The sequence below is a fragment of the Cyrtonyx montezumae genome, unplaced genomic scaffold (genome assembly GCF_038088225.1).
Source record: "Cyrtonyx montezumae isolate F1298 unplaced genomic scaffold, pur_monq_1.0 scaffold_2, whole genome shotgun sequence".
Classification (NCBI taxonomy): Eukaryota; Metazoa; Chordata; class Aves; order Galliformes; family Odontophoridae; genus Cyrtonyx; species Cyrtonyx montezumae.
This window is the reverse complement of record NW_027071936.1, coordinates 11744468-11769838: the sequence shown is the minus strand read 5'-3', so window position 1 is coordinate 11769838 and position 25371 is coordinate 11744468. Positions and strand designations below refer to the sequence as shown.

The following is a 25371-nucleotide window of genomic DNA, read 5'->3' as shown; positions in this document are numbered from 1 at the left end:
TAAAAATAGCGCGCTGGTGTAGGCACAGTGAAATATGATTTGCTTCCAATAATACGGCAAACTAATTGTGAAATTAAGCTCCCGAGCGCGCTGTTATCTCGCAGCCCAGCACCGCGTGCCGTCCCGTTCCGCATCGATCGAGTTCCCGCAAAGTTTGACGGGTGCGGACGGCGGCGGATGGAGCGCAGCCGGCCCTGCGCTGCAGGTACGGGCGGGCAGCCCCTCCGCCCTGCAGCACAGCGCGGCCGCGTCCCCTCCCTCCTCCTCCGCTTCCTCTTTTTTTTTTTTTTTTTGTATTTTTTAAATTTGTTTATTTATTTCTCCACTTCTTTCTTTATTTAGGATGTTTAAAGGAAGAAACGCGCAACGCCCCGAACTTCCCAATCATCCGCGTGGAAACAGTCCCGAGGGGAATAGGAACGCGATACGCCCCGCAGCAGCGATGTGAGCTCTGAAGCTCCCGAGCCCACCCGACCCCGACGCGCGGTGCGGTGCCGCCTCCCGCAGTTCCCGGCTCCGCGGAGCGCCGCGCACTCAGCCCCGCAGCTCGGCTCCGCGCCGCCGCCAGGCCCGGGAGAACCGCTCCGCCGGGGGAAGGGCGCGGAGACACTCCTCCCCCGGTGCCGCCCGCCCTGCCTCCCGCCCTCCTTCCCTTCCTCCGGCGGCTCCGCGAACCAGGAACCGCGGCGGCGGCTCCGTGCGTGAGGAACCCCGCGGCGCCGCGCCGCCGGCTGCCGCCGGGAGCGCCGGGGCGGCGCGGGAGGGGGGCGGCGCGGCCGCGGGGCGCTGCGAGGGGCCGGGCGGTACCGGGGAGGGGAGGGGGGTGGGGGGGGGAGAGAGGAAAAAGTTTACACCCTCCGCGCTCCCCTCCCTCCCGCTCCTTGGTGGCGCAGATGGGAGTTTTACCTGGAATGACATAAGTTTTTTTTTTTTTCCTATTATTATTCCCGTGGCTTTCCTTTATTTTTTATTTTTTTGGAGGGTGTCTCCCTTCTCACCCCCCCCACCCCCCCCGGACGCTCCCTCCTCTCCCCCTCCCCACTCCTGGATCCACCCCCCGCTCCCCTCCGCCGCCGGGCGAGGGTGTGACCCGCGGGAACACCCACCCACCTCAGGCGTCCATGGTGGGAGCTGTCCGCCCGCCGCGCCGCAGCCCCTCCGCACCCGTTCCGCCGCTCGCTCCCCAAATCCCCTATATATTTTTTCTCTTTCCTCCTCCCGGAGCCGGTGCGCGCTCGCTGTCGGATGGTTCGCTGGCAGCAGCCGGGGGCCGCGCCTCCTCCTGCCGCCGCCGCCGCCACCACCACCATGTCGTAGTGAGGTGAGTGCAGCGCGGACCCCGCGCGGTATCCAGGTCACGGCCGCAGCCCGAAAACTTCGCGGGGAGAAGGGACGCGGCCGTGTGACAGAGGTGGCTCGGGGCAGCGAGCGCGGATGGGAGCAGCGCGGAGGACGCGGCTGCGGGCGGAGGTGCGCGGCTCCCCGACGGCCTCTCCCGGGCGGGACGTGGGGTGGGGGGCAGCGGGCGCGAGGTGGGGGGGGGGGGGGTAGCGCGGGGTTCAAACTTTGCTTTCCTCGCGTCTCTGTGGGGGAAGGCAGCGTCGGTCGGGATGCGCGCGGGTGCGGAGGGCATAGGACGAGTCCTTGAGGCTCGGCGCGCTCCGCCGCGCAGCCGTTTTTTATTGATTATTTTATAATTTATTTTGCTTGTGTGTTTTTCTCCTTCCTCCCCCCCCCTTTTTTTTTAATTTTTAATTTCCTTATCGTTTTATTATTATTATTAACCCATCCCTGCACCGGCGGCGCGCGCGGATCCACGCGCTGTCGCCGAAACGCGGAAACCCGCGGCTGGCGAGGAGACGACGCTCGTCCCCGTCGCTGTCCCCGAGCTCCGTGCGGCCGCACCTTCCCCCCCACCCCGCTCCGTCCCGGGGCGCGGCGCCCTGCGGCTTTAAGGAGCTGCGGCTGCCGCCTGTGTCGCAGCAACTTTGTATCAGTCATGTCGCCCGGCGGCTGAGTGACGGCTCCGCGCGGCCAATGCGGGGCCGGCCTGGCCCCCTCCGCGCTCCTCTCGGCCAATGGGAGCGCGCGGCGCCGGGACGTAAACTTGAACTTGCGGGCATGTGACATGTTTTTAAAGGACTTGGCACCTATTCCCGTCCCCTCCCGGGTGCCGCGCCGTGACACCGGGCGGCGCGGCGCGCCTCGGGCGGGCGGGCAGGGGCTGGGGGGCCGCCCCGCGCCGATCCGCCCGCCCTCCCTCCCTCCTCTTCCCTCCTCCGCTCTCCTCCTCCTCCTTCTTTTCCCTCCCTCGGCGGCAACAGGTACCGCGGGCGGGGGCGCGGCCCCGCGGCCCCCGGGAGGAGCGGCCGGGGAAGGGCGCGTGTGGGGGGGGGGGGGGGAATGGTGTTGCGGGGATGCTCCGCCGGGCGAGAGACGGCTAAACGAGCGCCGCGAGACCTAAAAGGCTGCGGGGGGGCCGGGAGCGAAACTTATCGCTGGTCCCGCTCGGGGATGGGTGACCCTCGTGGGGGAGCGGGACCCCCGGATTGGCGGCCGTCGGTTCTTAGATTGGTGAGGAGGCTCTGAAATTCCGCCCCGTTTCACGCCGGCGGGTCGCGGTGCGCGGGGAGGTGAGGGTGGGGGGTGCTCGCAAATGGCCGCGCGTGGGGCGGCGAGGAGAGGCCGGAGCTGAACGCGAGGGACCGCGCCGCGAGGTGGTCCCGCCGCGAGCCCTGCTCCTCCCGCCGGCTCCCCCGCCGCGAGCCTCGGTGCTGCTTGGAGCCCGGCTCCCTGCAGCTCCCCGAGCCGCGCAGGATCTCTTTGCTTTCCCTCCGGTAACGCAGGACCGGCGTGGAATTTATTTTTTTAATTCCCCCCCCCCACCCCCCCCACTCACGGGGTGACCCAGATTTCCAGCCGTTAAAGTTCTGAAACGCGTTCGCCTATTGATTGTGTCCGAAGTTTTGAGGTTTGCTGCTGCGAAGGATCGCTAAGCCAGCGTCGCGGCGCTCCCGCAGCTCCGGGCCTGTGTCGGAGCGGCCCCGCGCTGCTTGCGGGGCTCGCGGGACGCTGCCATCCCGGCTCTGACCCTCCCTGAGCTCCCGGGGTTCCGAAGTGGCGGTCACTCGCAGCCGCCATTGATTTCTGTAGGAATTAGGCTTGCTCAGCACTTAACGTGTGGGGTAAGTGATGATCTGGAAGTGACTTTGTGCGTGAGGGCGAGCACTTCTGGCTGGAGGTTTTCGACTGTAGGAATGGGATTGGGTCGGCAGGGTGATGTTCTGACAACATTTGTGCCCGACAGGAGGGCCAGGCTTAAGGCTGTAGCCCTAAGGAAAGGCAAAGTAGAACTCAAGCCTTTCCCTTAAAGGTTTTTTTTTTTTTTTCCCTAATTTATTTCTATTTTTACGATGTTGCTTAAAAAAAGAAATAGTTTTTAAGCAGTGCTAGATGAGGTGGTTGAGCATGGCGTTAAACACTGCAAAACTGAAGCATTTTGGAATGGGGAAAAAAATATCTTTCTGATATTATAAGTACTGGCACTCGACTTTGTATGGTTCTGACAAGATGATGAGCCTGTTCTTTAAGATGTTGCTGTTACCTGTGTGTGATTTTCAGAATATCAGAATCCTTCCAGAATAATGCATGTGTGACCACTCAGAAACAGCCATGCCTAGGGAGAGTGCCTTGCTGGGCGTGAGGCTTTGTAGGGCTGGTTCTTAGGAGGAGCTTCACTTTCCCTTGTGCGTTCCTCTTGTTTCCTACCACGGTTGTTGGTGGGGTTGCAGACCCTGAAGCGCTGCATCATCCCCTCCTTCTGAGCAGGAACTTATGTGGGGCTTGTCTTCTCACTCAGCTTGTCCTTCCATATCCTGCAGTGGGGCTCTGAAAGCTTGGCTCCCGGCCCCATGGAACTGCAGCTTTCCTTCAAAGCATCACTTACAGCACTGGAAAATCAAGAAAAACCCTTGCAGAGCACCAGCCCCTGCTGGTTTGCCGTCCCTGTAACACAGCAGCATGAGGTCTTTGGTGGTGCTGCAAGGTTGGGCTGGCACCGGGCAGCATACGCTTTCAGGCAGGAATTCGGGTCGTTTTTTGATGGCTGGCCATCTTTATCTGAAAATCTGTCAGACTGTCGTATCCGTGAGCCTTTTTCCCTTGGTATGGTTGAGAAGAGATTGATGGGGTGGGAAGCGGGGCTGGCAAGCAGACAGACAGGGATAGACAGAGTGAGCGGATATGCCTTGTTTCCTTAGGAAATTAGGAAATTTCCTTAGTAAATTGCACTGTCCTGCCACTTATTAATTTCACTCTTTTTTTTTTTCCATATATCTTTGCTAGTTATGGAGACAAAAGGATACCACAGCTACCCTGAAGGCTTAGATATGGAGAGACGGTGGGGTCAAGTTCCTCAGTCCGTGGAGTATTCTTCCCTAGGTCCTGGAGAGCAGGCTGATGACAGTAACTACATGGAGATAGTGAATGTGAGCTGTGCTGCCGGCACCTTTGCAAACAGCAGCGCTCCAGGAAACAAGGAAAAACCCGAGTTGCTCTCCTGCCTGCAGCAGGACAGCAGCCAGCCCGCTGTTCTGCCCTCTGACATCAAAACTGAAACGGAGTCAAAGGAACTGTCAGCAACAGTGGCCGAATCCATGGGTTTGTATATGGATTCGATCCGTGACGCCGACTACCCGTACGACCAGCAGAACCAGGGGAGCCCGGGTAAGATCTACCAGAACGTGGAGCAGCTGGTGAAGCTCTACAAGGAGAACGGCCACTGTTCCTCTCCCCTGCACAGCCCCAGCAGGCCCCTGCGGTCCCTGATGGCGGACTCGGGAAGCGCCATGAATGGCGGTGCCATGCACGCTATTGTCAAAAGCCCCATCGTGTGTCAAGAGAAAAGTCCCTCAGGCTGCAGTCCTCAGAACATGGCTTCTTCGGTGTGTAGTCCTGCTGGTGTTAACTCAGTGTCCTCAACTACTGCTAACTTTGGGAACTTTGCTATGCACAGCCCCATCGGGCAGGGAACTCCCTTGTCGCGATCGCCCAACGTTGAGAGCCGGGGGTCCATGTTGCACAGCCCCGCTCACGTTAGCAACGTAGGGTCTCCACTTTCTAGCCCTATAAGTAGCATGAAATCACCAATTTCTAGTCCTCCCAGTCACTGCAGCGTGAAATCTCCCGTCTCGAGTCCTAACAATATCACTATGCGGTCCTCTGTGTCCAGCCCCGCAAACCTGAACTCAAGAAGCTCTATTGCCAGCCCTTCCAATGCCAATAACAGGTCCACTCGCTCCAGCCCAGCGGTTAGCACTGTGGGGGGATCTTCGATCTGTAGTCCCGTCAACAGCTCTCTAGGATTCCCTGCTTCCAGCACGCCGGCTGGACCTAGCAGAAGCCAAGATACTGTTCCCAGTCCAGAAACAAAAGACAAGGGTGCTCAAGAGATCCCATTTCCCAAAATGGAGGAAATGGAGAATGCCATCTCAAACAACAGCCAGATGAACCTCGTTCAGTTCATAAAACCTGAACCGGACGGTTCATTCGGTAGTGCGTGCATTGGAGAAAACAGTAAAATAAGTTCTGATTGCCCATTTTCAGTACCGGTGAAGCAAGAGTCAGCTAAACACCCTTGTTCCGGTGCCTCTTTTAAAGGGAATCAAACAGTAAATCCTTTTCCATTTACAGATGGCTCATATTTTTCTTTCATGGATGACAAAGACTACTACTCTCTTTCTGGGATTTTAGGACCACCTGTTTCTTCCTTTGATAGCAATTGTGAAGGTAGCGGTTTTCCAAATCCAGGCCTCTCTGTGGGGATTAAGCAGGAGCCTGATGATGGCAGCTATTACCAAGACAGTAGCATACCATCCTCTGCCATTGTTGGTGTAAATTCAGGTGGACAGTCCTTTCACTACAGGATCGGTGCCCAGGGCACGATATCTCTGTCGCGGCCCATTGCTAGAGAGCAAGCATTTCAGCACTTGAGCTCCTTCCCTCCTGTCAGCACGCTAGTGGAGACCTGGAAATCACATTCAGAGCTGGCATCCAGAAGAAGTGATGGGTATCCAGTTCTAGAGTACATTCCAGAAAACGTGTCCAGGTAAGCGAGCAAATTGCTACTTGATTTTTTTTTCCCCTCCCTTTTCCACGAGGTGTGAATTAAAATGAGGTCTGGCGTGATGTTTCTCGAGCTGATGCGTAGTTCTGTGCTTGCATTTCAGTTCTCACTGTTTGATTAGCTGGTCGTTTGCTGCCGTTTGCTGTGGCTTTAATAAAAACAAACTGCTCGCTTTAATATTTTAAAAGAGCGTATTATATTCTATTGTTATTAGATTTCAAAGTGTAGCTTTATTGTGTTTATGAGCTCTTAGTACTGCAAACATTGTCTTTCTTATAATGAGAGGTTAGTAAAATTACTCTTGCGTGTCTGATAAAGGGTATTCTTAGCTGCTGCTCAAATTTGTTGTAACTCAGGTGAAATGTTGAGATGAGGATAAGATGGTACTGTCAGGAATCCATTTTTCCGGAGATGTTTGTCTCTAATTTTGCACCAGGCTTCAACTGGTTAAATTTGAGAAACTAAACCTTACAAGCCTGTGGCAACATATTATTTCTGTATTGTAACTGCAGGAACATTTGGTTTGTATATATAGAAAAATGCCTCCAGAAGGAGGAGGGCTGTTAAAACTTGATGCATTTGAAAGGGAAAGATGGATGAATTGATCTCCTAACTTTTGGTGAGAGAAATACTCAAGTGTCCTGTGCGTTTTTATTGGTTGATACGTGGAAGCGCATCCTTCTTCCACAAACAGGTGTTGGTGTGTTTTATGAAGGACGCTTCCTTACATAAGCTGTCTAGTTGCACAGTTGGTTTTAGAAGTTATTAAATGCATCTGGCAGTGTGACTGAGTTACAGTAGCTACATAGCCTCCTCGTGTGTCCAACTGCCTGGCCCCAGGTTTATGCTATCAGCAAAACAGACAATAACAGAACTTGTATTTACCTGTCTAAAGCTGTTTTTTTTTCGTTTTTTGTTTTTTTCATCATCAAAAGACTTGCAACTCCTACCATATTCTTGAATGGGGGTGAAAAGCATGTGTACTTGCTCAGTATTTGTGTGATTCAGAGTATTTCTGGATTAAAAAATGGTCCTGCAATGAAAAACGTAATGGCTAAGCTAACGGTGCTTTTGGGAAGGGAGGACATTCTGTGGACCTAGAGTTTGGGGGGGATAAACACTTTAAATATTTGCATTCTATTCTCAGACCTGTCTGGTGCCTCTGCAGTCTACTTGAATAATTTGCATGCTGTACTTGACTTTTTCTTTGTCTGTTGCAAGTATTGTTTGTAGCGAATGTGCTTTTGTTAATACATGGTGCTCAAAGTGAGAAGCCTGTACCCCACCTTCTTGTTGAACTTTGCATGAAGCAGTTTGTTTGTCACCTTCTACTCCTGGATCAAATGTACTTCCTGGATATCTGGTTATTTTACCAGATGAATGCTCATAAAAATGGAGTTACTTGTACATCGGGAAAAGTTCACCAGAAGAGTGATGGGTTGCCTGCAAACAAAGACCCAATATTACTTGCCTATGTTTTGAGCACTGTTACTTGGGAGCTGGCTCCTGCCACCCATGAGAGCTCTTGCATGAGTAAGTGCTGCTCGCATTGAGTCAAGGTTGTCATCTGCTGCAGGATGCGATCCATTGCACAGTAAACAGGGAAATGCTGTTCAGGAGCGTGGTCATCCATAGTTAGGTTTTTATGACAGTTTTGCTTAAGGCTTTTGAAGGAATATCTTCTGATCTGACGTTATTCCATGGTAGCTCTTCTCACCTGTGCCTCTAGACCCATAAATGAATCATCTGACTCCAGGGGAGATGTGACTGTACTTTCCTTTGTTTTCTAAGCTGATATCTTAGTAAGGTATGTGTCTCAGTGTAGCTGTTGCTTTGCGTGATTGAAATTCTGAAGTTTATACCTCTCAGAGCAATTATGCACATGCGAAATTCTGTTTAGGTGGCAGAGATCTGCAGGGTTGCAACACTTCAGACATCCTGATCTGTGTTTCAGATTAGGACACGTGTCATCATTTCAAATCTCTCTCTCAGCCTCATTATTTAACGAAATGTTACTGTTAAGCTGTCTGGCAATGACTTTGTGCTAACAGATGCAGCAGGGGACCTGTGCGAAGCCCTTTCAAGTTTCAAAATAAATTAATGTAGAGGTCATCTTAGCAGTACAGATTTGAATGCATAGGTGCCTATACAGATATTTGTCTGCTGAAGAGACGAATCAAAGACTTGTAAAAGCTGACTCTTCCTAATGAGCCTCAAATCGGTCTTCACCTTTATCCTTAATTCCTGTGCCACATTCCAGCTGAAGCAGAGAAAATCATTATTAAGGTTGTTCATCCTCTCAAGTGTTGTATTAAGATGCACATAGTTTAAAGCCGTGTCCCAAGGGGTATTCCATCTGCCCGTGTTAAGAGGGTGTTGGAATGACAAAATTCTTCCTCCTTCATGTTGCTGAAATGTGTGATTAACCCTTCATAGCGCGCCATACAAAGCTTCAGGTGCTTTAAGACTTCCATCTTTCTTTTTTTTTCCTGAGATATGTTTATTTTATAAGTTGCCATAAGAAAACACTAAGGTGAAGGCAAAAAACGGAGGCTAATGATTCTGTGAAGCCAGTAGATAATTTGCATTGAGCAGGTCTTGTTTTGACAGCATTGTGATTGGAGCTTCAGCATTGCACCCTCTTTGGTATGCAGTCTACACTGTGGAGAGGACTGGTTGACCAGGAGTGAAGAAGGCTTTTCACACTGAGAATGTTTAGAATGTTCTTAGAAATATTTTCTTTTCCTATTAAAATATCACTTTTTATTATACATCAAATAAACATAGCTTAGGGATGTGAAATACTTTGCTGTCTTATTGACCAAGTACCCACTGTCAACTGGAGCATTCTCATTTTCTTTTTTAGTTGTTTTTATTTGGTAAAGGACAACTGTGGTTATCCATAGGCGGGATGGTGGGAACTTCATTGATAAGACTGCAATCTGCAGGATCTGGGGAAGGAGAGCTTCTTATGTGAAAAAAACACATTAGCCTCTTTGCTTTGAAATGTTGCTTCATGCAGAACATGTCTTTGTCTTTGGAAGGCTGAATATGTTTTATTTTTAATAGAAGGTGAATCACGCCTGTGTGTCTGTGTGTAGACCCCCACCCCTTCAACCGCTAAGAAATAGCGGTTTTTAAACAAATAATGGCAGAAGTGGGCTTGGAAATTAAGGTATGGAGATGGTGTGATGTCATTGACGGAAATCTGCTGTAAGGAGATTGCTCATCTGAATCAGGGTATGAGCCTAAGACTCATGATCTGCCAATTATGTAATTTTCAAAATGGCCTAGGAAAATGTCAGGGTTGCTTGAAACAACAGTAAAAATTGAAGAGGATGACCTTTCTGCTGCGTTAGCTCTTACCTAATGCTTTTTCTGCAAATGTGCCTTTTCCCTCTCATTTCCATGTTAACTCTTGTATGTACATGTACATACTTGCTGTTCTCGGCAGCTGTGGTGGAAACAAAGGGCTGATGTGCCTACTGTGCATTCTTCTAAACCTTTGCAATTGGATAGTTTTCAAAATTGGCTAAAATTCAGACTATTAGGTTCCATTACCTGGTAACACCTCCTTGTGTTGCCTTGCCAAGCAACTCCCCTGAAGCTGCTTTCTTCCCAGGCTTGGAGCAGGTGCAGAGTTGCTCCCAAAGGGAGAGAAGACCCCTGGGGATGTCACATCTCCATACCATAGAGGTCTGGGGTAAAGATCCATGCACAGCCTTTTTCCTTGTTTGAATGGTGGTGAATAGGTGCAGGTGCTGCTTGATGAGATAGGTGTCAGGAAAAAAAAGGACTCGGATGCAGTTCTAGTTTCTCATGATTCACCAGCACTTTTGCTCAAAACTTTTCCAAGCTTTCAGGTTGCACTTTCCCTCTCCCTCCCAATTTTCTTTTCCCCTGTGATTGTAAGGAGTGTTGTACCAGCTGTTAATCTGGCATATGGTTCGCTTGTGTAATTTTTGTCTAATTATTTTTAGTAATGAAACCTTCATGTTCCCCCCCCCCCCCCCCATCCACCCCCCCCAATTTTGATCCAGAAACTAAATAAAAGTACCTTCAAACCTGTTCTTCTGTGATGAGGCTTAACTGCATGTCTTAGATGGTAAACACATCAAAGAGTCGGACTGAACGTTAGAATTTAAGCATGTGAATATCTGTCCTTTTGGGGTGTGGGTAGCCTTAAGGGAATTTAAGTTAGAAGTGTTTAGGAACCTGTGAAATTTTGTTTCTGTTTGCTAGCCTGCCTGTATATGGTGGTGGGGCATGAAGCCGTCCTGTTTCAGCAAAACTTCCTGGGCTGTGTGGGTTGAATTCACGAAGTGGCATTGTGTTGATATTTTTAAATAAGTTCACTATTTCATCAAGAGTTACTTCTACCTACTAGTAATTACATTTTAATTGTCAACCAGCTGAGGGAGTTACAAAACATTTCGTCATCATATTTTAGAGTCTAATGTAGGTAAGCCAAAATCACTTGAAAGACTATCGTTGACTTCTTAGCATTTATGGTCAAGTTGGTGGTGTTTAATGACTTCTTATAACTGCCTGTTCCCCAGTGGTTTGCACTGATCAAGGGATTGCTTTGGTGTGCAGCCCAGAGCCTGAAGGCTTGAAGGCTCGGCTGGCTGGTGCATCCCAGAGAACCAGAGCAGCGGCTGCATGCAGGACGGCCCTGTCCATCCTTCTGACCCTGATAGTAACAACAGCACAGGCTTCATTTATGGGTGACCCTCCCTGATGTGAATGGGTGATCTGGTTTAAAATCTGATTTTAGGCTATTGCAGTTATTTTCTGTAAATAATGTTGTGTTAAAAATTATCTAGAATAGTCGCTTATCAGAATGATACCTGCCAGAGAGATAAAGGCCTGGTAAATATTATTTTTAGAATTTATGGTTGACCTTCACCTCTGTTTGTTTTTTGATGTACTTCATATGAAAAAGGGCAAGGTGTGTAAAATATGACCATGTTTTGGTAGGCTTTCCCCTTTAGTTTCCCACCAGTTCTCCGTTGAAAAGGTTGGACATCAGTTCTCTGAAATTGTACTCTGTAGCCTTAAATTTGCACCGTTCTTCTCAATTTGGAAATTAATTTATGAAATTATATGTGGGACTACAAAAAATAACTGAATTTTTAATTTTTCTGGATATAAGCTTGATACATAACTGGAACCTCTAGATATGTCTATATTTCTCACTGTAGAGATTATGAGCCTGCATTAATGCATGGGTCCAAAGGTTCTCCTTGGCATACCAGCGTGCATTTCGCAGCCTTGTACTTCCTAGTTTTGTTCATTACTGTTCTGTTGAGGGTGCTCTGTTTTGTTCTGCTCATTTTATCGAGGCATTCAAACTATGAATGTATATATATATTTATATATGTAAAAGATACTTTAAGGTTCCCAGTGATGCTTCGTTTTTCCCTCTAATTTATACATGCAAATTGATTCTTATGACAGGGAAATAAGAGCTCCTTTCTCAATCCCTGTACCAGTACCTGGGGATTGGTTGTTCCTTCCTATGGGAGGATAAGTCAAGCTGCGTGTCACTGAAACATTATGTGGCCAGTTGATACTGTTACACTGTACGAAACTTGGCTGTTACAAATTGGCTTGCCATGGTTTATTTTGATAATAGCCAGTAACTGTTTCCAATCTTTTATGCCCAATTGGTGATACAGAATCTCACTGTGATACCTTTTTCTGTCTGTTCTCTGGAAAAGGCAAGACAGGCTCATTTTTGTGCACAGATGTTAAAATAAGCAAGCAGAAGAAATTTTGAGTATCTGTGTTTTGACAGTATGGATTACTTCCTTTTAATGAAGACAGGAAGACACTGGTGTCTGAAATATGTACTGTGCAGAAATGTTCCCATTCTATTTTATGGGATGAGCGTCCACATGGATTGTTGCAGGGGTATTAATAATGATGCAGTACTCCTGTTATCTGCAGAGGGAGTAAATTGTTAAGTTCTGATTCGATAACTTGTCCTTATTCAACAAGCACTTAGCATTAATGGAACCTAAACGTGCTCTCAAGTGCTCTGTCTGGTTGACTCAGATTTCTGTGTATGTGTTTGTGCTTTATTGAACCACAGTTTGAGTAGAGATTGCTGTTGGACGTCGTCTGCAGTTGACCAATATATTGTTTCCACTGATTAAACGTGCTGTTGGGCAATGCCCTGGAGTCTGGTCTGACACTGTTTCTGCCATTGTTTTGGGTGTGTTACATGTGTTACATGTGAGAGCCAGATAGGTTTCCTGATCCAGTTCACTGTGAAGGTCTAGAAACTGGCTGCCAGTGCTGCTCAGTGAGCAGCACGGTGTGGCATGGGCACGAGAGAAAACTGATGGGATGGAAAAGGAAAAGTGTCCCTGAAATACCACAAGTGCATGTTGCTGCTCAGTGTGTCATCAAGCCATAATCTCAGCAGCAATATTTTCAGGGTATACTTTTCAAAGACAGCTTCTGTTTTCTAACTGTAGGTGTCTGTATTTATTAACATGTTTGAACATAGTTGTGGAAACTGGAGTTAATAATGGACTGATTTCAATCAGAATCCCTCAGGGAACAAGTGGAGTGCTGTGATTTCAGATTTAAGCTCTGAGAGGTCAAAAAATACCGTGGTTTACGACGACCATAAGACCTTGACTTGTTCTCTGGCAAATCCATCTGACAGTATGGTCTGTATAAGAATGATAAAAGGGTGTGTGAAAAGCATGTATTAAGTATGTCTAAATTTAATATTTTTATCTGTTCTCACATGCAGATGGTCATTACTCAGTGCTTGGTGCTCAGCATATGAATTACCTTACTTCAGCTGCAGTCTCTTCCAGGTGGAGGAGATGTGTGGAGAAAAAGTGAGAACTACTTCCACCACGTGATAGTTGTCCAACTGGGCAGCTGCTGGATGCGTTTGAGTGGCTGAACAGCACCTTGCATGACTGTGCTGCCCTGTAGAACTGAGGTGCTAAGTCATGGCCTGAACCGCTGAGCACCTGCTGGGAAGGGAGGGCCAAGCCAGAGGAACCCAGATGCATACAGTGCACCTGAGTGACTGCAAGGGTGGAGCAAGGATCCACCCCTTCCCTGACCTCTTTTGAGGGTTGCTAGTGGGAGCAAGGGTCTTTTTCTGGAGTTCCCTGCTGACCTCAGGCCTGACAAAGGTTAGCAGCTTTTTTTTCTTTCATTTCTATATTTGTGGCTGCTGCGTTTGGGCTTGCTCTCGTTTGCTGCAGCCAAAGACTTTGTCACTCCACTGTTATTTATTATTGCTGCTGCAGGAGGTGTGCTGACTTTGGTGGGAGGGCTGTTTTTTTTTGTTTGTTATTGGTTTTTAAATTTATGCCACAGGGGGATAGCTTGTAGGCTAGGAAGTCCCTGCTTATCTGTACCTGCAAATCCCAGCATAGTATGCTCTAGTGCTGCTGCAGGCACAAGCGATGGAAGCAGCTCTTGTCTTTGTGTTGGGCTCTCCACGTGCTTGGGAGTTGTTTGAGGGCTACTTGTAATGCTTTGAAGCAGAGTGGGTGTGCACCGTTAATATATGCATGCTTTTGCTTAGAAATCCCTGAGTTTTTACAAAATCTTGAAAGTTAATTTGCTTTCTGGCTAAGTTTTTTGAATAAGTTACCTCTTGACATTAAAAAAGCTACTTTATTTTTATTCATTTATTTTTGTAACTGAAGCTTATTAACAGAAATTACTAATTCTTAACGTGTTTACTGAAAGGATACAGGTAGTCTCCCTCTGGCTTTACTGAAATCAGTGCTGCAGGATTTCAAATAAGATAAATGATTCTGGGTTCTTAAAAGGATGTCTAACGTTGGTCCTGTCCGTTTGATACGTGGACAAACAGTTTACAAGCAGTGTTCTATGACTGAAGTTCCCAAACTGTAGGTAGGTCACAAGAGAATGACTTGAATTCTGTTTCTTTGTTTTAAACTGTGAATTAAGCTCCTGCAATCACCTTAGAATGCGTTGTTAGCTGCTTGCTGAGTTAAATCTCCATAAATCTGCAATCTGTAAGCAGCGGTGCTCTGAATTACTTGAGGAAGAAAGCGGTAGATTGGATTTTATATTTGAAAGGGGGGTAACTCAGGGCTGATAAAATAAGATACTTCTTAAAAAAAGAAAAGTAAGCTTCAGTTGGAACATCTGAACAGAAACTGAATCCATTGTTTTTAAAATGGCTTATAGGACTCTGCATGCTCTCCAAAGATGCATGGGAACACTACTGATTGTGGTTAGTGATAATTAATAATAGATCAAAGAGTTTTAGCCTTGAGGTTGTAAAGTAAATTTCAGACTAATTGCTGAATGTTTCTGATGATTTTTGTATCATTTCAGTCAACTACATTCTCTCTTCTAAACAATGCTTTTTATTTGAATCTGGAGGTGCAGCAAGTTCTCTGAATGGGCTTTCAGAGTGAAGTTAATCTGTTCTGTTCTGCTTTTCTTTGTGTTTTTGCTGCTATCCTGAGTTTAAAAAAGTGGTGGCTTTATAAACTGCTTCCCCCTGAGCTGTGAGGAGCTGTGGGGCTGCCATGAGGCCTCCTCTCTGGGCTGAGCAAACCAAGGGACCTCATCTGCTCCTCATGCAGCTTGCTCTCCAGACCCTTCATCATCTTCATAGTCCTCCCTTGGATGCTGTTGCACAGCTTTATGTCCTTCTGACTTTGTGGTGCTCAAAACCGCATGCAATGCTCAAGGTGAGGCCCAGTCCCCTAATGAGTGTGAGCAGGCGGAGCAATGCTCTGCTGATAACCCTTAGGCTGTGCCTTGCTCCCTGATGGCAGGTTAAGTGCTGCCCCGCCTCAGTGGGCAGCTGCATATGCTTGTGCATCCCCTGGAGCTTGCACAATCTGACCACGTCCATGTACCTGCATAACTGCGTCACCCCGCTGTGTCCTCACCCAGACCTGTGCTCCCAGAGCCCCTGGGGAGCTCAGGTTTCACAACCCGCGTGTCCTGGTTTACTCTGGCAGTGTCTGGTTGTGGAAAATCGATTGTGTTTGTGTACGTGGCTGCTGCGGGTCAGGGAGTGGGGAGGGGGCTCTTGGGTTAGCTACGGTCCCTCTGCCAGCATGGCCTCTTGTGCAGAGGAAGGCTGAAGGACCTCAAGCTGGGAGCAGGGAGGGTGTTGCTTCTGGAAGCACTGTTTTGGGGTTGGTCAGGTGAGGGGTGCAGGTTCGGGCAGTTGCTCTGAAAGACTGGAGGTCCCACGGTCAGCACTGCAAAGGGCTGGCCTTCAGGAAACTCATCCGCTTCAGGAGCTTTGAAGCCTGTAGTTCCAAGGACTTTGCAGCCAAGAAGGTTGGTGGGTAACTTGGAATACTTCCAGTAAGGCTGTCTGACTTGTTTGCTTTGGTACAGTATTTTGAAGTAAATGACATTTGTGTACAGTAGACGAGATCAGTCATTGAGCTGTTTTTCCCAGTGCTGTGTTAGGATCTACTTTGCTAGCTCTGACTTTGTTACTTCTCTAAGTTGTTTGGAGAAATTAAAAAATAATAGAGAACTCTATGAACTACTAAGACTAGCACAGCTGTTCATCCTAGGATGTGTGAAAACTTTCGGAACAAGTCCTATTTGAAGACAACAGATATAACCTTACGTTTGCCATCCATGTCTTTATTTATTTATTATTTTTAAAAAAATTCTGAATAGAAAATGAATGTCACCAATCTTGGCCCTTTGGGCTGGGAATGTGTGCTTCTGGGTCAGTGCGGGTGTCTCTGTAGCTGGCAGAAGGCAGTGTCCTGGGCATGACCATGACGTGTTATGTATGGGGAAAGTTTTGGCAGCACATTTCCCTCTGAAGTTGTGCGTACGGATGGAGGGTGCCCCTGGTGCTATGAGGATCATCCTCTGATTCTTGAGGACTGCCCCCTTCTTGCTTGCTTGTCTGCTTGGCTTTTGGGTGGAGGAAGCTTTGTGACATGTTTTGCTTTTCTGCTTTTGATTTGTTTGTTTATCTCTAGGCACTAAGGCTTTCTTAAGTTAATAATTAAAAAGCAAATATTGGCCAATAAGCGTTCCTTAAGGGTTGTATAAAGTTACTAAACGTTACTAGCTTGTCAAAATTTCAGCACTGAACCTTTGTTGTAGTCCATCCTGCAGTAAAACTCTCAGAGTAGAACAACATTTCTTCAGGATGAGCTCTGCGAGCACTGTAGGAGTTTGCCCTACTCTTACTTCTGATTCACAGTAGGGAAATTGAATCATCTAAGTGGACTCAATTACAATTTTCAAATCCTTATTTTAATCTGAATTCATGTAAACTACTGGAAGATGAACAAAGTAGAGGTTAGATGTGTCAGCTTCTACTCAGTGTATGGAAGTAAATATTGGAAACGATCCAGAACTTTATGGCTGCTGCCAACTAATGACATAAGATAATGTTGCAACGAAACAATGTACTTGATTTGTACTTGTTTCCCAACTAACCTTTCTATTTCTTGAGACTGTTTGGAATGCACGTTTTTTAAGATTTGACAGTAATAAGTAGATTAGGCATTGAAATTTTTGACTGATTCTATCTGTGGTAATGACAACTTCAGACTGCACAAGCAAATAATAAGATAAAAAGCAGTTACTTGCTTCATATTAATCCTGTTTTGGTGGAAGAGGCAAGAAGGATGAGTGTTTTGGATGGACATATTCTAAAAAGAGGGAAGAAATTAAAGGTGCTGATTTATACGGAAATACGAAGTGAAAAGAGTGAGTTGCTGATTTACTGTGTTTTTTGTCTTGTTTTCTGGAACCAAAACGGCAGTCATTGGAGGTCTGCAAACGGTCCTGTTCCCTTCCTTATGTTAAAAAAAAAAAAGTTTGTTAATAAATTTGCTAGTGTATGGGGACTGCTGAGTCATGGCCTGAATCACTGATTGAGCACCAGCCCTGGGAGCACAGGTGAAGGTAATACACCTGTGCAATCAGAAGGGCTGGAGTCAGACTCCGCTCCTCTTAGACTGCATTTAAGGGCTGACTGCCACTGGGGAAGGATTTCTTGTTGGAGATCCCTCCTTTGGAGTTCTTTCCTTGTGAGCCTAGATCCTCGGGGCAGGTGAGCATTCTTTTTTCCTTCCTTTTGTAACATCTCATTTGGACTGGTCTGTTTGCCTTTACAGCTAGGTTTGTGTTAGCATTTTTACTTGGATCAGTCATGTGCTTTTGGAGTATATCCCACACTTACTGTGGGGTGGCTGTGGAGTGGAAAAAAAAAAGAGATGCTTCTTACAGTACTCTAACCCCAAATGACTTTGGTCAGTGGGACCTCCTTGGAGCTGCCCTGAGGCCCAACCCCTGGAACACAAGTAGTGTGGGTGGAAGGTCTCCAGCCCCAGCCATCTCCCTCTCTGTGTCTCTGTGTTGTGCTGTACTGCCTGCTAATGCCAATGCTGGCAGTGCTTATTGCGCTTCTCACCTGTTAGCTCAAGCATTGGTAATTGAATAAGGATGATGAATTACAGGCAGAAGAAATGATTCCCAAGGAGAACTGAAGGCATGACTTTCAGCACGTGTGTCTGTATTTATAAGCTGTATGCAGAATTACCAGAGTACCTACTTACTCTTCCTTCGCAGCACTCCAGAATTCTTGAAAACAACAAATGAAACCCTGGAAGCAGGAAATGAGACTGAAGTGACAAATAGGCTGTATCCTGTTGGTTTTTTGTTAATGAACTTCACTTCTTTTGAACTAGTTGGAAGATCTAGATAAGGCTTGCAGATCTTCTCATTTATAATAATACTAATCTGCAGAGAAAAACAGAATTGTTTTTTATTGCAGACAGCTTAAAGAAGTATTTTCAAACAGCTGTAACAATGCAGTCTTATTTAATGACTTAGAATTATGGGTGTCATGGAAAATAATGTTTCTGTAAAGCAGACCTGTTCATTTACAAGTAATTATATGTTTCAGATACCTGATACGTTGATTTTAATATGATGCTAGCCGGGTGAGATAGGTGATGTTTCCATGTCTTTTAAATGACTTATGGCCATTCACTCTATTTATTAAGACAGACACATAGAAGAAAGTGTTTTAAGCCTTAATCTGTGTTTTTTCAATGAACCACAATTATAACGCCAGGACCTAGATGAGTTCAGAGCTAGTTCACTGACTGCTAAGAGGAGAGAATCTTCCCTTTTTTTTTTTTTGTTTTCATACTGCATACTGTGACCAAAATCCTTCATGCCCTGAAGTGCTGATCCCTGTCTTTCATCCTCTGGTCATAGCCCTTTCCCTGATGTCAAGATAATCCAGCTTCTAATGACTTCAGCACATAGACCTGTTGTTCTTATTAAAATAAACACCTAATAAGGCCACTAAGGGGCTGAGGTGGGGTTGGTGGGTGTTCCTGGTGACTTCTCCACACTAGCACTGTCGGTCTCTGTCCCGTCAGGCTTCCTGCTGCCTGGGATGGGTGTTGGCTTGCTTGCATCACATGGAGTACCCCAGGCTCTGAGGCGACAGTGGGTTTAGACTGGCTTAAATCATTAAGTCAGTAGAAACGAATGCTGTTTTCATGCTGAACAGGAAATATTTGAGATCAGGAATGCAGAATTGTAAGAAATATGATTTATGAAAGACTGAGATTATAGCAGCTAGAAAAAGAGCAGTTATTGGTACTAAATTATGTAAGCTTGATACAGCGCACCAGATCCTGGTAACGTTTGTGGTTTTGTTCACCAGCACTGAAAATGGAGCGTATTCAGTGTCTCACTGCTTCAGCCTAAGTGAAATAATTTGATCATTTTTACGGATGTATTTCATGTAATCAAGTTGAAGGATAGTAGTAAATACAGAAGTGTTGCATGTTTAGGCTCATTTAGCCTTTGTCTGGTATTTCACGTGGGCTGGTTAAGTGCCCCTGCACTGAATATGAGAGTTGATGATGGGATACCTTAAAATACCCGTTGTTCAAGGAACAGAAATGTAACAGTCATCTGCCATTTGTAGAAAACTTCATGCAGTGATTTTCTTTTCATTAAGTGTGCGTGGCAGCGAACAGTAGAGCAGAACTTTTTTTTTCTCTCTGTTTCCCTGTCTGTACTTTGTGGAACATCTGAAATACAGTTTCTGCAAATGCAAGGTAACTACTTATCCTCATCTTAATTGTCCTATATTGCGTTAGGGCTGTGGATTAGGTAAGTGAGATGGCAAGAGTAAATTTAGGTTGGGAATTCTCTGCCAAGTCCTCAGCACTTCCACCGGTAGCACTATGAATTGAGGTAAATATTGAACAGGGTTTCCTAGCAACAATTGTAAGGTTAAGTAAAAATCAGATTTGCTGGTTACTGCTTCCAGAGCATGCTTCTCAATTTTGTTTCAAAATTTATACTTTTAATACCTTAACTGCAGTATGAAGTGCTCAACAAAATCTGATAGGGCTCCTTGAAATTCTTCACAATACTAATTCATTAGAAATATTACTAGTACTTTGGGATATGGATTTTTTTCTATTGCTGTGCATTTTTACTGTGCCCTAACTAATAGGGGTTAGTTAAACTTGCAAGTATTAGCTATATATATATGTGCATGTATAAATAAAATAGTATAAATAAAAGCCCATATATATGTTGCACTGCTCAAGTCTACTTAAAAATTTGCTGTTGGCTTTGTCTAAGTAAGCAAACACATGATGTGCAGGTCCAAACTGGAGTTAAAATGACAAGAGCAAATGTTTCCTCATGTGACGTGCAAGTAGAAGATAGATATTCTTTTAGCCTCTTCAGTAGACTGCATGCAAGGATCTCTGGAGGTGTTTTGAGGTTTTAAGGTGAGTACCTGCCTAAGGTAGACCTATTCTGGATAGTATAATTTTGTCTGGAGATGCACGCAGGCCTGGAATTTAGGTTAGCCCAGGACAGATAGATAGATAGCAGAGGGGAGCAAGGAATGGAAAAATTTGGTTGTCTGCTTCCAGTCTTAAGTTTTTGAGTCTATAAATAGAGTCTATCAGAATATTTCTAGTTAGTTCTGGGGAAAGTCAGCTGCTGTGCTAGGGATTGGCTGTGCTCCCAGAATAAGGAGGGGAAAAAAAAAAGTATGATAGGAGGCCTATTGAAAATCTACCAACTGACACCAATGAAATCAAGAAATTGGAGGACTCCCGTATTTAGGCTTCAGTTTGTTTTCTTGCAGCCTAGGTCAGCCTGTTTGTACCCAGCCCACCTCCTTGCCCATAGCCACTGGCCTGAGGAAAGCAGAGGGACTGTGCTGCATGCAGCCAAGTGGGGTCTGGAGTATAGGAGCTGGGATCTCTGAAATAGACTTGACCCTTGCGCTCTGCTGGTTGGCCTGGGCAGTTGTCTCTCTGGGTAGGTGTGCTGTATTAAGGGAGACAGTGAAATGCAAGCAAAAGCTGAATTTTAAGTTAATATAGTTACCATGTCAATTATGACTTTTTTAAATAATAAGAGATGTCTTGCTGATAATTTTATGTGCAAACTAATTGAAGTACATTATAATACCAGAAATAGGCATTTAAAGGAGTCATGATGAGCTTTTCAAACACTTAAGGTGCTTTCTAGGAAACATAGATTATATACTTGAAAAATACTCCAAATTGAGGTTAAATTACCTTGTATAACTGCAGTATAAATAGCTAGCAAGTTTTGTATTTTCGGGAGGTCTCACATTTACAGGAAAATAATAACTTTTCAGCAAGACTTGTTCTTTTTTTTGCCTACCCAATAACTGCAGAAGAGTGATGATTCCTATACTGTAAGTGGCTGAATGAATAGCTTTTGTGCATGTGAATTGAACGGGAGTACTCAGATGAGCATCTATTTGTGTCAGAGTTCATAGGAGCTGAAATTGTTACGTGAGCATTTTTTAGTACTGACCTAATACCAGGGAAAAAAAAACCCTTGGAAATAAATGCATTTTATGACAACTTTTAGGATTTGCTGGCAACTCAGTTTTAGCTTATCATTTTTCAGATATTGGAAAAAGTGGTTATATTGAATGTTCACATCAGAAGAAGGGATAGAGCACCATCAGCACTTCCAGGGCTTTCCTGGTGCCTCTTGACGTCTGTAGATAGGGCATACTCATGAGTTGCTTAACTGCTTCTATGAGATTTCCATAAATATTAAATAAAATCAAACAGTATTAGCTTTTTCTGAGTGAGATTGTGTAGTAATTTATGTCCTCAGCTGACTTAATTTTTTTACTAATTAAATATTAATAACAGTGGAGTTATTTCAGATGTCCATGAGTGATTTAAATGGGTGAGCAGTAGGTAAAACTTCCTTCAGATACTATCAAAGAGGTGTTTTGTTTTTTAGCAAATGTTAATAAATACATTGTTATGTATTTATTGTTACGTACAGTTAAATACAGTTACATACAGTTAAATACAGTCCCAAAGTCAGTTGGGTGGTATGTTGGAGAATTGTAGGCTCGTTGGATGGGCTTGGGTTGGAAGGGACCTTAAAGATGACCCAGTTCCAACCCATTTCCAACCCCCTGCTGTCGGCAGTGCTGCTCAGGACCCAGTTCCAACCTGTCCTTGAGCCCCTATAGGGATGGGGCATCCACAGCCACTCTGGCCAACCTGTTCCATCACCTCATCATCCTCTGAGTAAAGAACTTCCTCCTAATGTCTAATCTTAAGATCACCACTTCTAGTTTAAAGCCATTCCCTTTGTCCTATCACCATCTGCCTGTGGGGGGAAAAAAATAATCTCATAAATGTGTGGGAAAACATTCCCCCTGCCCCCCCAGGAGGGGAAAAAAGAAGTAGAAAATGATGCGACTTGTGCTGCTGCTGTTTGAATTAAAAAGGAGAAAAATCTGTCGGAGGGTTGATATTCACTCTCATTGTAATTGAAGACCATTCTCCGCTTGCTTTCCATGGGGCTACTGTTTCACTAGGCATTTCACCAGAGGGTGGTTGTGAGAATTAAAACTCTAATTCATTCTGACTATGTGTGTTGCCTTGGAGAAGTGTTGAGGAACAGCTCATTTGTAGTGGGAGGAGGGAGAAATAAACTTATCTACAGCTAAGGTAGATTCAACTTCGAATAATGCACCAAGTTTGGAAAGAAAATAAAAATAAATAAAAAAAACCCCTCGAAGAAACAATTGATTATGTGTCAGTAAGGCTCCAGGAATATTTCAACAAATCCGTTTGTCAAAAACTGAGGTATAGGAAAAGGAAAATAAACTCCTTACTAGCATTTTATTTTTTTTCAGATCGTTTTGCATTTCAGATCATGACTTTAAAATATTGGTTTTCTTTGAGGAAGCAGCTCAGAATTCATGTCAGCTGTTCACTGTGCCACTTTATGATTTAGATTATGCAAACCTATTTGTTAATTGGATCTTGAGTGAGCTCAAAGCAGCGTTCTAAACTGATGACTCTAAAGAAGTTCCAAGGCAGTGGTTGTTTTGCTTTTTTTTTCCCCAAAAGTAGCATATCTGAGATAGATTGTTTACCACTACTCTCGCTAGCTTTCCTAAAAGCAATGGCCCTGGATTTAACAGTGCTTTATAATCTGTTTTTTTTTTTTTTCTGAAGCTGTGTCTGCTCAAAGTTTCAGGATTGTGTCTTTAGACTGAGGATTTGATCTTTCTTCAGTCAGAGCCCTGATGGCTTCTTGATAATGGTCCCATTAGTATCGGTTGGACTGGCCATACAGAAATGCTTTGCTTAAGCCTCTGTCGGCTGGACGTTTTCAATTTTCCTAAAGTACATCAACATCAGCTGCTTTATATTATGCTCCCTTTCCTGTCTTTTTCTGACACTTTGATTCATGTCATGCAGAGCGTGCCTCTTTTCACACTTCCGAACACTGACTGTGATGGTTTGAATCCTTCATTATTTTGTGATTAATTGTAGAGATATAAACATTATCAAATCAAAATCCCCGAAAGGCCTCTTTTAAAAGATCTGCCTAGCTTTTGATTTAGCTGTCCCACAAATTACTTCTCTGGTGGCTGTGTGGTTTTTAACATCCTCCTGAATTTGGAACAGATCCATGAAATACTTTCTGCTATGTCTGGGGATTAGAAAGCTTGATAAGTTACTTTGTCCATTGCTCGGGTCAAACCTTTCAAGAGACAGCAGCACTGAGTGTTGAATCCATTAAGTACAAATCAGTGGGTGTGCAGGATCATAGCTTGTGTTGTCCGTTATTGTATTATGGTGTTCCATACAGGTTTTCTCTTCACTGGAAGTCCAGTTTTTGTCTTTCAGATGCATGTAAATTCATGAACTGTGAGTGTTGCCATATAGGAGAAAATTGTGATACAGGGAAGAAATGGCATAGCTAGTAAAGCACTTTGCATTAGCTGTTTTATGCATAGCTACATGCGGTGTTTTTTTAAAACAGATTTTGTCCCTTGGGATGTAATAAAAGGCTAGAGACTTATAATCCAGATACGTCTGTGCGGTATATTATTTAGATATCCAGAGGAAAAAAAGGTCAGAGAAGTCTCTTGTGTTGTCAGTTCCTCAATGGGAGGCTATATTAAAAAATAGAAAATATAATACTATATAATTTGGAAACATAATATGTAATGCAGGTTGAGAGACAATTACTGTATTTTATTTCTCTATATTTTCCATTTTACTGAATGCATTTCAGCAACAATTGAGTTTTGGCTGTAATGCTATTTGTAGCAGTTTCCCGTAGCTGCACAGCAAATAACTGTGGTGTACCAGATCAACTCTTCACTTCGTTTGTGAAAGCTACATTATGAATAACTCCTACTACTGGCTTATGTGGGTAACAGTATTTTTGTCCATATTTATACAACTTTGTGAACGTTAACAGAAAGTTTTAAAGCAGTTCTAGCTTATGTAGCTTGTTTGTTATTTTTCAGCATTTGTTCTTTAAACTGTTGAATCAGTTAGGCAGATATGCAGAATGGGTTCGTTTCTCACCAAGTCTTGCTACCTGTAACGCAAAAATTAAAGGAACTGGTCTCATGCATCTAACTCTTCAGCAGCGAAGCCTGACAAGAAATTAAAAGTGTGTTGGTTATAAGTGATGAACAACAAGAATACATTTACTGGTATTTTTAGCTTTGGTTTTCCTCCATACCTAACTCAAGAAATATTTTCCTGCTTTCTGTGACTTACTTTGGAGTGTTAAATGCCTCATGCCGACATGTAAGACAAGTTTGGTAGACTGCAAAAAAGCAAGTTCGGTGTGTCTGTCAGTTGGCAATTTGTCTTGGGAGCTTGGCAAACATCACTGCTTGTTTGTGTCCTGAAGATTCAGCTTACCAGTTACATGAGGTTTGCAACAAAGTCAATTGCAGAAGGGAAGCTAAAAGACAAGGTGCAAATGATTGAGGTTTGCTTCAAAGAAGTCAAAATCTGTAATTTGGAGAAATCAGGAAGAGGTGATAAAATCTTCCTGTTATGGATGGCTGTTTTCTGGTTCTGTTTTTAAATGCCTGCCGCTTAGACTACTTAGCAAACCTGCAGGGAATTTAGGGGTAGATTGTGCTTTCTCACTAGCAAATTCGTAATCCCTACCCTGGAAATCTACTTTTCATCCCTGTCTTTTTATATGGATTTCACTCTTCCTCCCCTCTATTGAGAGCAGGTGTGACAGACTGCCATTTTTGATGCTGCTGTTTAGTTCTTGCGCCCAAGTATTCTTGCACTGTATTTTAAAGAAAACTTAGAATTTTGGAAATGGGGCAAAAGGCCTTAAGTGCCAGCTCTGCAGCTATATATGTGCTGTTGTGTAAAGTAGCAATTCACTGCCTTCGTATGTGGAGGAGGAGCGTTTTTTGGGGGGGCTCTCTGTGGGCTCTGCCAGGCCCCCTGAGTGAAAAGTGCACCTGAAGGGAACCAGCAGGAGTTATTTGAAAAATGATTTTTAATACAGAGGAGCTGGTCTCTCTCAGAACAGTAGAGAGAAGGAGGAGAAGAGGGCTTTTTTGAGTGAAAGTTTAATTGTGATGGCTGAGAGTTGCTCTCAGGAGGAGCCTGTCTGTCTTCTACTGTGTGAAGGAGGAATGCAAGCGGACTTTTGGCCAGATATGACCTTTGTGAGTTCTGTCCCTGCGTTGTCGTCTTCGGTTAAGATTGCATGTGTTCCTTCAAGTTTCTTTATTGGGTTAACATCCTGATGGCCTTTTAATAAAACCAACAAAGAACTGGTCTGTCCAGATTTTCTGGTCTCATCAGGAAGGCTTTAAGAGACTTTCTCTGCAGCAAAGCTTCTGTACATTTAATTGTTTCAGCAGCTGCATGGGCAGAGCGCTCCAAGTCGAT

At 45.0% G+C, this 25371-nt stretch overlaps 1 protein-coding gene across 4 annotated transcripts in view; it reads left to right on the top strand.

Annotated features, from left to right (window-relative positions):
* Positions 1-1032: 1032 nt before the first annotated feature.
* Positions 1033-25371, top strand: part of NR3C2 (nuclear receptor subfamily 3 group C member 2) — a 196153-nt gene continuing 171814 nt past the window's right edge. Inside the window, exons 1-2 of one of the 4 annotated variants that reach the window (XM_065736372.1) lie at positions 1033-1321; positions 4345-6106. In XM_065736372.1, coding sequence (XP_065592444.1) covers positions 4347-6106 — 1760 coding nt within the window. In that variant the 5' untranslated portion in view covers positions 1033-1321; positions 4345-4346. Of the gene's footprint in view, positions 1322-1450; positions 1471-2129; positions 2325-3121; positions 3186-4344; positions 6107-25371 lie in introns of those variants that run through there. The other 3 variants (XM_065736375.1, XM_065736374.1, XM_065736373.1) reach the window with 3 other exon arrangements.